Source organism: Lynx canadensis, chromosome D2, assembly GCF_007474595.2.
Source record: "Lynx canadensis isolate LIC74 chromosome D2, mLynCan4.pri.v2, whole genome shotgun sequence".
In the NCBI taxonomy this organism is placed as follows: Eukaryota; Metazoa; Chordata; class Mammalia; order Carnivora; family Felidae; genus Lynx; species Lynx canadensis.
The window spans coordinates 25,165,938-25,178,825 of record NC_044313.2 but is presented as its reverse complement, the minus strand read 5'-3'; the positions used below and the strand labels follow the sequence as shown (position 1 = coordinate 25,178,825).

Genomic DNA, 12,888 nt, shown 5'->3' with positions numbered 1-12,888 from the left:
TTAGTGGATAGAAGGAAGGGACTGACGGTCCTAATTTAGGGTAAATCCCCAAGGATGACGAGGAAAGGATGGGAATGTGTGTAGGGTGGTGTTTGAAAAATCAGGAGAAAACGGAATACTGAGCCAGAAAGAGGAGGCAGAAATGAAGAGTGGAAGAGAGCAATCGTGGGTAAGCGAGAAAGGGGAGGGTCGCAGAAAAACGAAGGGGTGCAAACAGCTGGAGATGTGGTCACTAAGAAGTCACACAGAGAGGGAGTCTGCAGGAGGGCGTTGGGGGGTAAAGGACAAGAGCTCAAAGTTTCCAGGAGAGCAGGTCCAAAGAATGGGAGAAAGAAGAGGGTAGGGAGGGGACTGGGTCAGAAGGAAGTTTCCGAGAGACCCGGCAGTCGCTGGGCGGAGGACGCCGCACCTCACGGACAGTGAAGGGCCGACGGAGGCGTAGGCGTTCTCCTCGCGCTCCTGGCCGTGAGCCATGGGCCAGGTTTCTCTCAGCCCGGCCCCGGGGAGAAAATGCCCGAGCCCACTCGGGTCTGCAGCCGTTCGTTACTCTGAGGTCCTCTGCGGCGCAGACTGCAAAGCGTCCGCTGTTACCACCGTATCCAGGAGACTGTAACCCCTGCTCCCATTGGCTATTCCCTGTCTGCATGCTCCCTCTCGGACCTAGTGGATTGGTGGAAGTGCTGCCGCGTCTCAGCATTTGGGAGAGCGGCGAGCTAAGCGTGGGGCGGGCCCTTAAGAGTGAGTGCTGAGTGGCCCTTGCCTGGGGCAAATAATTACAATATTAATAAATATCAATAGCAGAATTAATATTGTGTGCTGACCACGCCAGACGTCGTTCCTAGCGCCATGCAGGCATTATTTCATTTACTCTTCAAATCGCCCATCAGCCCCATTTTATAGATAAGCAAAGTGTAAGTGATGCGAGAAAGAACTTGCCTAAGACTGCAAACTAGGACTTAAAACCAGGTATCGGTATCGTCTAAATTTAGAGTTCCTAGCCTTTAATTACTATATTACACTCTCACACGGACCCTCCGCTACCTCAAGGAGGCAGACATCTCCAGGAAGTAACTTGATCGGAAGGCCACATCTTGTTCTTGTTTCTTCCCTTTCCTCTCGTACCCTTTTTCCCTTTCTTCCTTTCTATTCGTATCCTCCTCACTGGCCTCCCCTTCTCTTCCTTAGTTCTTTCTTCCTTGTCTTGCCACCTTCTGGCCTTCATTTCGTACACAAATATTTACTGAGTATCTCCCGTGCATGGTGCTAGTCACTTGAAAAAAAATGAGCAAAAGAGATAAAATTTCTTCCTTCTTGGAACTTAGAGATTGGTGGAGTCCAGGAAGATGAGGATAGACATCCACATCATTACACAGATACAGAATTATAGGTTGAATTAAGAAGAAAAGGAGCATGATACTGTGATCGCCTGTGTTGAGGTCTTCACCTAGTTGAATGGGCAGAGATGATTTCAGTGCGCATGCGCCATTTTCACTTCGAGCTGAAGGATGAGGAGCCATTGCTGGGGGCTGGGTGCTAGGGGCTGGGGTGGAGGTTGGGGGGCAGGAGTAGGATGGGCAGAGGAGAGTTTTGTAAACTGTTAGGACAGGACAGCAGATTGGATGAACAGGGAAGAGTAATGTGCCTGGAGCAGAGGGAGATGAGAAGAAAATACTGAAGATGAAGCTGGAGAAGGAACCAAGGGCCAGGTAAAAGCCAAGTTGAGAATTCTGCTCTTTCTCCTAAAAGCCAATGCAAACACATTAAATAACTTTAAGCAGGAGAATGACATGATCAGATTTATGTTTATAAAAGATTCTGACTGCAGGAAGATTATCACTTGACTAGGAGAATAGGGGAAATAGAAATAGAAGACATGTTAGGAGCCTAAGGGTCCCAGCAAGGGATGCAAAACAGGATTTTCGTGCTCACCACTATTGGCATTGGAGGGTTGGTGGGGAGTTGCATGCAGGATGTTTAGCAGCACCTCTGCCAGTAGCACCTCCATAGTTGGGACAATCAAAAATGTCTAAGGGCACCTGGGTGGCTCAGTTGATTAGCATCTGACTGTTGATTTCAACTCAGGTCATGATCTCACAGTTTGTGAGTTCGGGCCCCACATTGGGCTGTGTGCTGACAGTGCGGAGCCTGCTTGGGATTCTCTCTCTCTCTCTCTCTCTCTTTGCCCCCCCCCCTCTTGTGCACATTCTTGCTCGCTCTCTCTCTAAATAAATAAACTTAAAAAGATGTTTATGGACATTGTCAAATGTCTATAGTGGGGGGGGGGAGTAAAATCACCCCTAGTTAAAGACCACTGATCAGTCTAAAAATTAGAAGGTAAAAATCTATAGGATTTGGTGTTGGATTGATAAAGAGGGGTAAAAGAAAAGGAAGAATCAAGGATGATCTTGGATTTCTGATTATCATAGTCAAAGAGAGTGGTACCCTTCACTGATGGGGTGAAGAAGAATCAGAGACGTGTGTTTCTGCTGTAAAGATTGTTTTGTTTTTTTTTTTTTTGCTGAAATGGAAGGCAACACACATGCAGTGCTTAGTGTTAAAGAACCTCACAGAACTGGGTGACAAAATCCCACATTTCTCAGTCACAGGGGGAAGTGGCATAAAGAAAAGTCAAGCTTTCCCCTCTGGTAATTCCTAAACCCTGGACAGTTTCTGCTGCCACTTCCTCACTAGTTGGCTTGTATTTGTATTTTGACTAAGCCCTCCAACCGAACATACCTTTAGCCACAACCTGAGCATTTTATTTATTTTTTTAAGTTTATTTATTTTGAGAGACAGAGAAAGTGATCGGGGGAGGGGCAGAGAGAGAGGAAGAGAGAGGGAGAGAGAGAATCCCAAGCAGGCTCCGCACACTGTCAGTGAGGAGTCGGATGCAGGGCTTAAACTCACTAACTGTGAGATCATGACCTGAGCCAAAATCCAGAGTCAGATTCTTAACCGACTGAGCCACCCAGGCGCCCCTAACCACAACCTGAGCATTTTAAAGCCAACACCAGAGAAGAATGTGATGAGGCAAATCCTGCCACTGGGTAAATAAATGGTAGGTAGAAGATATAAGGGAGGCAGGAAGTATGTACTCTGGAAAAGAGATACTGACCAGGCTGGCATCAGCCATGACCCTGGAAACCCTGAACTTGCCCAGTGCTAGAGCAAAAGAGAAACGAAATGGAATCAAATTGGAAAACCCCATTTTATAGCTATCTTACTGCATGAAACCCTGACTGCAGTTTAGATTAAAAAAATGTCTCCAGCTAGGTTTCTGTGATATCTGTTGTTGATATTCGTGAAGAGATGCCCTAACCTTTACATCATATCAGTTACAGGAAGATTAGTGGCCTTTCTTAGTCTGCAGCGGGAAATATAGATCATCCCCAGGAAATGGACTGGTAGGGGTGAATCAGGAAAATCTGTTCCAGTGCTCACTCTGAAAGATTTACAAACAGTAGAAACAAAATCTTTCTCTAGAAACAAGTTCTTTCTCTAATCAGTGACCCCAAGGAGCAGCCCTGAGCGTCCTAAGGTGACAACTAGTATGTTCCACCATTTGGGGGAAGCATCCAACCCACCTAAGCACAACCCACACCTCTCAACACCTTTTCTCCTTGCAAATCTCCTCTCTATCACCCTTAGACTAGTCCTGGACAGAATAAGCCTAATCCTCAGCATTAAGCTTTATACCTTTGTAGAACTCAGCTCAATGCCCCCAAAAAGCCGTGGTCAATTCAAGTTCATTAAACCATAAAACCAAAACTTGTCCACAACCAGCCACAGAACGACAACAACAAATACTTGTTTCCCACTAAGAGATTGTTTCATTCCTGGCTTCTCTTGGGTCCCAGTCAAACTCCATGATATCTGAAAGATGAATTTTCACTAAAGTTTCCACCCACTAACTCGGTTTTCTAGGATCATTTAAACATGGGAAAAGATTATACAGCATACTGGAACGCATTTCATTAAGTAGATGAATAAATGTGCTTTTTGTGAAAGGTAGCAATGTTTACATGAAAAGTCAAAAAAGCAAGAAACTAACATTGTTTCTCTGGGTAAAAAGAAATGTAAGTAATGAATGTTTTTAAGGTAAAGGGATAACAATTTGCAAGAGAAAGTAGCTTCTTATTCTCTGGTAATTGGCCCATTTTATAATAGTGATGATAACAAACCACAATTTCTTGAGCTCCTGTTTTTTGTAGAGAACTTCATAAAATCTGGATCCTCCCAACAACCATGGTACAGGGCAAACTGGGGCTCAGAGAGTTGAAGCATGTAACTCAAGTTTGGACGCATGGCTCTGCGCAGATTTCCTCTCCACTCGGCAATGAGAACAGCTAACTCTTTTTATGCCACTGCTCTGCGTCTGCTACACATTTATGAAACATGTATTATTTTATCCCTATTGCAGAGACATGGAAATTGAGTCTCAGGAAAGTCAAGAATTTTGTACAGAGTATCACAATCTTAAATGGATTTGAACCCAGGTGGAATTAATTATGTGAAAGAACCCTTCTTTCCAGACATGTGAAGACTTGAAATTTTAAATCAAATTGGGCATTTAACTTGAATTGAGCATTTTCCCGGAAGAAGAAGAAAAATAGGGAATCCTTCATAATTCTCGGAAGTTTTAGAATAAAGAATATGGGACCAGGTTACATTTTTATGGTAATTCTGAGCCAATTAGTAAAAATGGATGAATGTTATTATTTTGTGCACTTAACCTAACATATTCAGGTTTATTTTCACATTTCAAATATTTTTGTAGTGTGTGTAAAACATAGCTGTATGATTACATTTCATGTCCCAAGTTGCTTACCTTGATCTTGATGCTGAAATAACTACATTTGGTTGAAACATGAAAAGGATTTGTAATCAACATCCAAGTAAATAATACACTGTTATTAAATAGTGTAAATAATACACTGTTATTAAGTAGTAAATAATACAGTGTTAGACAATGCTCTAAAGAAGGTGACTAAGAAAGTTAGTTTAAGGGGGAGAGGGGAGATTGTTACATCAGGCCCACCCTGAATTCCAAGGCAAGAATATAGGCAAGACACCTGTAAGCCATTTATCCAAGTATTTTTAGATAATTTATTAAAATTTAAAAGTTGGAATGCCCAGGTGGCTCAGTTGGTTAAGCGTCCAACTCTTGATTTTGGCTCAGGTCATGATCTTGTAGTTTGTGAGTTCAAGCCCTTCATTGGTGCAAAGCCTGCTTGGGATTCTCTTTTCCCACCTCCTCTGCCCCTCCCCCAGTGCTCGCTCTCTCTCTCTCTCTCTCTCAAAATAAATAAACTTTAAAAAATGAAGTAAAATTTAAAAGTCAAAATACAGGGGCGCCTGGGTGGCTCAGTCGGTTGAGCGTCCAACTTCAGCTCAGGTCACGATCTCGTGGTCCATGAGTTCGAGCCCCACGTCGGGCTCTGGGTTGATGGCTCAGAGCCTGGAGCTTGCTTCCGATTCTGTGTCTCCCTCTCTCTCTGCCCCTCCCCCGTTCATGCTCTGTCTCTCTCTGTCTCAAAAATAAATAAACGTTAAAAAAAATTCTAAAATAAATAAATAAATAAATAATCAAAATACAAATTACAGGAATGAAAATTAAAAATTCAAATCAGGGGGCACTGGGTGGCTTAGTCAGTCGAGCATCTGACTTCAGCTCAGGTTCATGAGTTGAACCCTACATGGGGCTAACAGCACAGAGCCCGCTTAAGCTCCTCTGTCTCCCTCTCTCTCTGCCCCTCCCCAACTCACACACGTGTGCTCTTTCTCGCGTGCTCTCTCTCAAGAATAAATAAACATTAAAAAAAATTCAAATCAGAATTTTAAAATGAAGGCAAAATTGTTATTTCATTTTTTATCATAATTAAATCTTAAAATATTTTATATCAAACACTGTAATTCTAGTGTTCAGTATCCATCTAGTCAAAGTGAAGAATTGGTGTCAGGCTGCAACATGTTTCATCTAGTCCCACGTACATAAATAAACGTAGGCATAATAAGGTTTATATTATATTGTAACGCATTCCACAGTCTCATGTGTTACTAATGCCAATACCACACTAATTCATGAGAACCCCTGGATGCACAAATTGGAACCCAAAGAGAATTAAGAAAGTAGTCACTTGATTCTACTGAGAAAGGGTCCTTAATTATGAGAGCAGCCTAATGCATTCATACTCTCAGCAGCAGAGGACTAGACACATTTATTATCTGTCTTTTCTCATATCCAAGCATTTCTGCCACTCAGATCTTCCCTACACTCCCTAAATAGTTTATCCCTCTGATGTCAGTCAGTAGTGATACATTCCACAAACCTCACAGTGGTCAAAAACAGTAAGTAGTCTGCTTTTGAGGACCTGGGGCAACAATGGAGAAACCCGGGGCGAGAAGAGGGCTAGTCACTATGGTAGATCTTTAGGGTTGCCATGGTTCTGCGAGAATGTGGAGTGCTGTATCCTGCACGTTGGTGGCATGGGCTCTCTAAAGCGTGGGGTCCCTGGCAGGGGCACTCCTTGCTGCGTCTGTGGATGGTACAATGTCACAGATGTTTAACAAACTACAGAGTGAAAGATAAAATAGCGTAGGAGGAAAGCTTTGTGGGAGATGGTGAAAGGGGGAAGCAGTGGAATTTATTAGATGACAAAAACAGTACAGTTTAACAAAAAGTCGGGAAGTTAGTTACTCCTGCAGAAGGTATCTGGTTGTGGAGGGCATTGAGATGGGCTTAGGCGAGACTTCTGGGCTCACCTGGGGCCTTGGATCCCTGGCAATTTTGCAGAACACTGAAATGAATGTTAATTAAAAATGAAATTTTATATTATATTACTCTCTTGTGAAAGTATAAACAAGAAAATATATCTATGACTCTATATATCCATATATCTATGGACTCTAACATGGACTTCATTTAAATAGAAATCCAGGGGCCATTAGTAGATAAAAATGAATGAATTTGCCGTGTGCCATAAATATCACTTAAAATAGCATTTTCAAGGAATATTAAGTACAAAGTTTTTGAAGAGCAAAGGTTTACCATCATTACATATTCAAAATTTGAGTTTGGATGTCCTCCTAAAAAGCTTCAAGGTTCATCCCCATTAAATTCTCCATTGTACCTTCTCATAAAAGTAAAAGCTTAAAAGCAGTAAAATCCATCAGTACGTTCCATTTTATATCCTTTCATCTTATTTCCCTTCCATTTCCTTTGCCCATAGGGTCTTTCATACTCATAATCCCTTGAAGTAGAAGCAAAGAAACAGTGCTTTCAAAAAAAATACATGTTCTGTGGCCATATGTTTTTACTGGTAGAAATCTGGCATGACAAGTTTAGACTTGGACGCTTCATTGTATTCTATGACAAAAACTTGAGTCCAGAATGAGAAAGTGAAGATGAAGTGGTGAAAATACATATTTGAACTCAGAGTATACTCTCAGAGGCTATGTGATTTAGAGAAAAGAGCCCCCAGCCTAAAAGTTTATGTTCTTATTCTATCTGGCTTCTTACTAGGTATGTGATACTGGAAAAGCCAAAACATTCTGAAATTTAACTGCATCATCTGTAAAGTGAATCTGATATTTTTCCCTGCCTACCTCCAAAGGATTACTTATGAGGATCAAATGAAATGATACACATAAAAATGACTTTAAATGAAAGGTACAATATAGGCAGATGGTCCTGTTACATAGTTACATAGTTGCAAGTCAGTTGCAAGTCCCTCAGTTACTGAGCCTGGGAAGGAAGGTGATTTATAAGCACACTGAAAGCAGGCAGTGCATAGATTTCTACAGTGGGTTAAGGCTAAGAAAGAAGATTATCAAATTCCCTTGAATTGTTCATTAGCATTGGTAACACGTTTGTGTTCTAGAGCAGTTATGGGTTGTAACACCTTAGTGATTTGTATGATTTGTTTACTAAGTTGTGACCAACAGCTTTTTGTTACTGAAAGAACATAAACAAAATCTCACAAAGCATCCCACAGGGTAGGGTAAATAAAGTATCAGGGGTGTGTGTGTGTGTGTGTGTGTGTGTGTGTGTGTGTGTTTGATCACTTTAAAAATGTGATTTAAAAATGACTTTAAAAAAGTCAGTAAGTACATTAGAGGTAACTGTGAGCAAGACATACTGAATTTCATCAAATTTCAGATAAAATTATTAAGGGGTAAAATCTACCAAAAAATTACAAAAGAATCCTTTCTCATCACTCAGAATTTTTATTTTATATTTATTGAACGTGCTCTTTAAAATTTAGATTTTTATCATAAAAGAACTAAAACTTACCTAGAAATAGATTTTTATCCTGGAGCACCTGGGTGGCTCAGTGAGTTAATCATCCAGCTCTTCGGCTCAGGTCATGATCTCGAGGTTCCTGAGATCAAGCCCTGAGTTGGGCTTTGCACTGACAGCACAGAGTCTGCTTGGGATTCTCTCTCTCTCTGTCCCTCTTCCCTGCTCTCTCTCAAAATAAATAAACATAGACAAAAGAAATAGGTTTTTATCCTATATTACTCTCTTGTGTAAGTATAAACAAGAAAATATAGGGGCACCTGGGTGGCTCAGTTGGTTAAGCATCTCACTTCAGCTCAGGTCACGATCTCACAGTGAGTGAGTTAGAGGCCTGAGTTGGGCTCTGTGCTGACAGCTCTGAGCCTGGAGCCTGCTTCAGATTCTGTGTCTCCCTCTCTCTCTGCCCCTCCCCCACTCATTTTCTCTCTCTGTCTCTCTGTCTCTCTCTCTCTCAAAAATAAATAAACATTAAAAAAAAGAAGAGAAAATATAAATGATGTGAGTTAAGGTTTTCCTACAACTTGTTCACTTTTACAACCCAGCTATTTTGAACAATTTCTCAAGTCAGAGTCATAGGTATTCATTTACCACTACCTCATCTGCCACTCCCCACCCCCTGCATTGTCCTCTGTGCCAATAAGAGCATTTCATTTAATAATGGAAAAAGGGTGCCCTCTTATTATCTCTGGGATTTTCTTTCAAGCCATTGGCATCCACCCTGCAAAGTTCAAGCACAAGCAATAACATCCATGTCAGGATTGCACCAAGCCTATAGTGATTTTAAGATATAGCCCAATTTTCAGAAGTGTTCAAAAGTGGAGAAATGTACAGCTTAGAATTAATGAAATATGGCAGTAGTTAAGAGATCAGACTGTGATGTCAGTTCAGAATTTAAAGACCCATTCCACCATTCAGAAGTATGTTGCTGTTGGAAAGCCACTTAATTTCTGTCCCTGAGTTTCCTCATCCATGAGATGGTAATATTAACAGTATTATTTAATTTTTATTTAATTATTTATTTATTTTATTTTATTAATTTTTATTTAATTTAAATTTTAATTAAATTTAATTAATTTATTTAATTCTTATTTAATTTAATTTTTATTAATTTAATTTTATTTATTTAACTTTTATTTAAAGTTTAATTAAAACTTTTTCATGTGGAACATTTAGCAGACACCTAGCAGGCAGTATGCATTCACCAGAGGTAATTATATCCTATATGATATTTTACATTTCCATTTAACAGTATACCTTGAACGTATTTCTGCATCAGTATATATACAACTACTTCATGCTTTTGGGGAGGAAAAATTTTTCTCCATCCTTCTAGATTCTTTTGGCTGGTCTAAGAATTAGATTGACATGGGAAAGATTAATAGGAGAAAATCAAATTTAATTATGTATGTTTGGGGAATCCACACAAACATGAAAGGTTCCAAAAATAGGCAAAATGAGGTATATACCTCATCTTGAACTGAGAAGGGGGTAGGGATCTGGGGCTTTAAGGGGAGGAGACAATTTCCAGAAAACAAGATGAAAACAAGCAAATGCTTCCTAAACAAATGTTTGTGGGGCCATACAAAAAGAATGAGACACAGAGAGGAATTTTAAAAACAAACTTTGCTATGTTTCTTCCTGTCTACCACACCTAGTTCATCTTAGGCTGTTACTTATGATAATAGCTCCCTTCTTGGAACAGGTCTTTCATGCAAATTCTTTCAGGTATTCAGGGAGAAGGTCAAAGGTTCTTCCTGAGCCTTCTGTTTCTTACAAATAATCAGCCTAAAATAATCCATATGCCAAAGAAACACATTTTGGGGTGGCAGAATTTTCTCCCCTACAGTCCCTTTTAAGAGTAGTTAGGTTGGGGGGCACCTGGGTGGCTCAGTGGGTTAAGCAGCCAACTTCCGGCCAGGTCATGATCTTGCAATTGGTGAGTTCCAGCCACAAGTAGGGCTCTCTGCTCTCAACACAGGGCCCACTTCTGAGACTGTCTCCCTCTCTCTCTGCCCTTTCCCTGTTCACGCCCTTTGTCTCTCAAGAAAAAACATTAAAAAAAAAAAAAAAAAAAAAGTCGTTAGGTTGGTGTTTTGCTCTTATTTTTTACCTGTCCTTTTAAAAATCAGTTTCTTTTTCGTTTTTTGATCAGCCATGGTCAGTACTCTCTTCACTGCCTCTTTAATCAGAAACCTTACACACACGATGCAGGAAAACCAAATCCCCTTCTGCCCACGACCTGCCCGGAAAAGTCTGCAGTCCTTTTAGCTCTAAAAGCTTTAGATGTTTTAGACCTTTGCCCTTGTGGCAGTCCACAGCAAACAGAAGTGCAGGGCTGGCTCTTCCACCCCGAAAGCCTTCCCTTCTGGGCCGGGGCAGCGAAGCTTTTCCGCAGGGCCTTGAACTCCTGCGCGCAGAGGTCCTTAGTCAGGCGGCCTCCCGGGGCTGTGGACGCCTGCACGCACCTGCCATAGGCCGCGGCCTCGGCCCCACAGGCCGGTGGGTGTCCCCGGAAAGCTTGGAGTTGGCCTCGCAAGCGCCCCCACACCGCTCTGTTCCATGACAAGAGTAGCTCCTCCTGGCGCCCGTGGGCGCCGCCATCTTAGGTCCATCCTCTTCCCTAAAATCAGTTTCTTAAAAAAATTCTTTATGATATATAGCATAGAGTAATAACTCAGATTACATAGAAAGGTTTTCAAATGAAGACAGTCTTCATCTCATTTCTTCTCAACTCATTGTTTCCTACCTCAGTTCCATTGTCCAGAAGCCACCTTCCAGCGTAAGAAATATAACCAGGCCCTGCAAGCACCGCACCATGTCACGTGCCTTCTCTTTTTCTTTCTCTTCCTCGATCCAGCGGTATTCACTCACCTGAATTCTGTTTATTATTGTTGCTTGCTTCTCAATTTTACCACATATGCATGTGCCATAACTGACATGCTGTGTCATTTTGCATGTTTTTAAAGTTAATATATTAGTCATGCCACGTATATTATTTTGTGACTTGCTTTTGTGACTCAGTCTTATGTTTTCGAGATGCATTCATGTTAATAGTTGTAGCTGTAGTTTATTAGTTTTCATTGTTGGATAGTTGGTCATTATATGAACATATGAATACACCACAAATTATTTATCCATTGTACTCAGGGTACACTTTTACTATCCCTCTATCCCTGTTCCCCCCCCCCCCCCGCCCCCCGTTTTTCGTTTTTGTTTTTGTTTTTTTGTTTTTTTTGCTATTCAAGCTCCTTTCTTTATGGACCATTTATTCCTGTATGGTATGGCTTCTTACTGTAAGGATTATAATGATTTTTTTGTTTTTTCACTTGACCTCATTCTGGGCCTTACTAATTCTTTCATTCTCATTCCACTGGTATTTTTTCATGGAATCTCTTTGTTGAAGGCTGCCATAGACTGTCACAGAATGTTAATTCTGTAAGAAGATAAGGGCCCCTAATTTTTCAAGAGATTTTAAATATAATTAATTAAAATAATAACGAGTGAAACACTTCATGTGACTTCAATATTCCTAACTTACTCTATAAAAATACCTTATTAATTTTAATTGATCATGTTCTAAAAAGTATAATATTATTCAAATTACATTCCTGACAAGTCACAAAAGAATGTTGTATCAAGTGAGTGTATATGGTCAGTAAGTCACTTGTATCAAGTGAGTGTATATGGTGGTACTTAGAAGGCAAAACACTGTTTCTTATCACTGTGACCTCCAACTCTTGACCTTTAACCAGCAGAATCAGTTCGAGTTAGCCCCCTCAGGTTAATTACTGACAATCACAACTGCAAAAATGTGAAATACTGTGCCCTTCACCTGTGGCTAACAGCAGTGGGTATCCAGATGGTCACATTATGAACACAATCACAGAGGGCCTGGAGAGGAACCACTATAATGCACAGCAGTACAGTAGTTTCCTGGGACAATATATGTTTTTTTCAATTTCTTCTTTTGAGCAATTAACCTTTTACTTTATTGTTGAATTGGATCTTTCAAAGCATTACAACAAAATGTTACACTAGTCATGAAGTTTTTAGGTTGGCCAATCAGAGACTTAAATGTACAAGGTTAATTTGCATTATATCATAAATGTGCTAAAAGTCCTTCTAAAAAGTTAGTTTTCTAAAAAAAGAGCTAAGCAAGACCCCTGTGTTAGTAAAAAATGTGCCTTAATTTTTTTCATTTAGTATCTGTATTAATAAGCATTTATTTAACGTTTATTCTGTGCCAAGAACTCGTTTAAGTGTTTTCTATATATTTACTAATGTAATACTTCTTCAAACTCTATAAGGGAGGCAAGAAGTTTTCACCACTGCATTTTACGGATGAGGGAACTAAAACACAAAGGGATCTTGCCTACATTCACACAGTTTAATAAGGGGTTATTATAATTTATAGAGTTTTATAAGAAATTCATATATTGAATTATTAATTCATAAATCGATATGTTGAAACCTCACCCCCCAGTACCTCAGAATATGACTTTATTTGGAAATAGGTCCATTACAGCTGTAATTAGTTCAATTAAGATGAGGCCATATTAGAGTAGGGTGGGTCCCTAATCCAGTATGAC

General features: G+C 40.4%; 2 protein-coding genes across 3 annotated transcripts in view; both read right to left on the bottom strand.

The window, feature by feature from the left end:
• CFAP43 (cilia and flagella associated protein 43) overlaps positions 1 to 552 on the bottom strand; it is a 121,429-nt gene extending 120,877 nt beyond the window's left edge. For both annotated transcript variants that reach the window (XM_030335032.1, XM_030335034.1), the window contains exon 1: positions 410 to 552. In XM_030335032.1, the coding sequence (XP_030190892.1) occupies positions 410 to 474 (65 nt within the window). In that variant the 5' untranslated portion in view covers positions 475 to 552. The remainder of the gene's footprint in view (positions 1 to 409) is intronic.
• An 8,426-nt stretch (positions 553 to 8,978) lies between these two features.
• Positions 8,979 to 11,248, bottom strand: NDUFAF8 (NADH:ubiquinone oxidoreductase complex assembly factor 8). The gene is made up of 3 exons (XM_030334214.1): positions 11,071 to 11,248; positions 10,663 to 10,900; positions 8,979 to 9,027 (listed from the first exon to the last, which is right to left on the bottom strand). Exons 1-3 carry the CDS (start codon positions 11,246 to 11,248, stop codon positions 8,979 to 8,981), a joined length of 465 nt encoding a protein of 154 aa, XP_030190074.1.
• Positions 11,249 to 12,888: the final 1,640 nt, after the last annotated feature.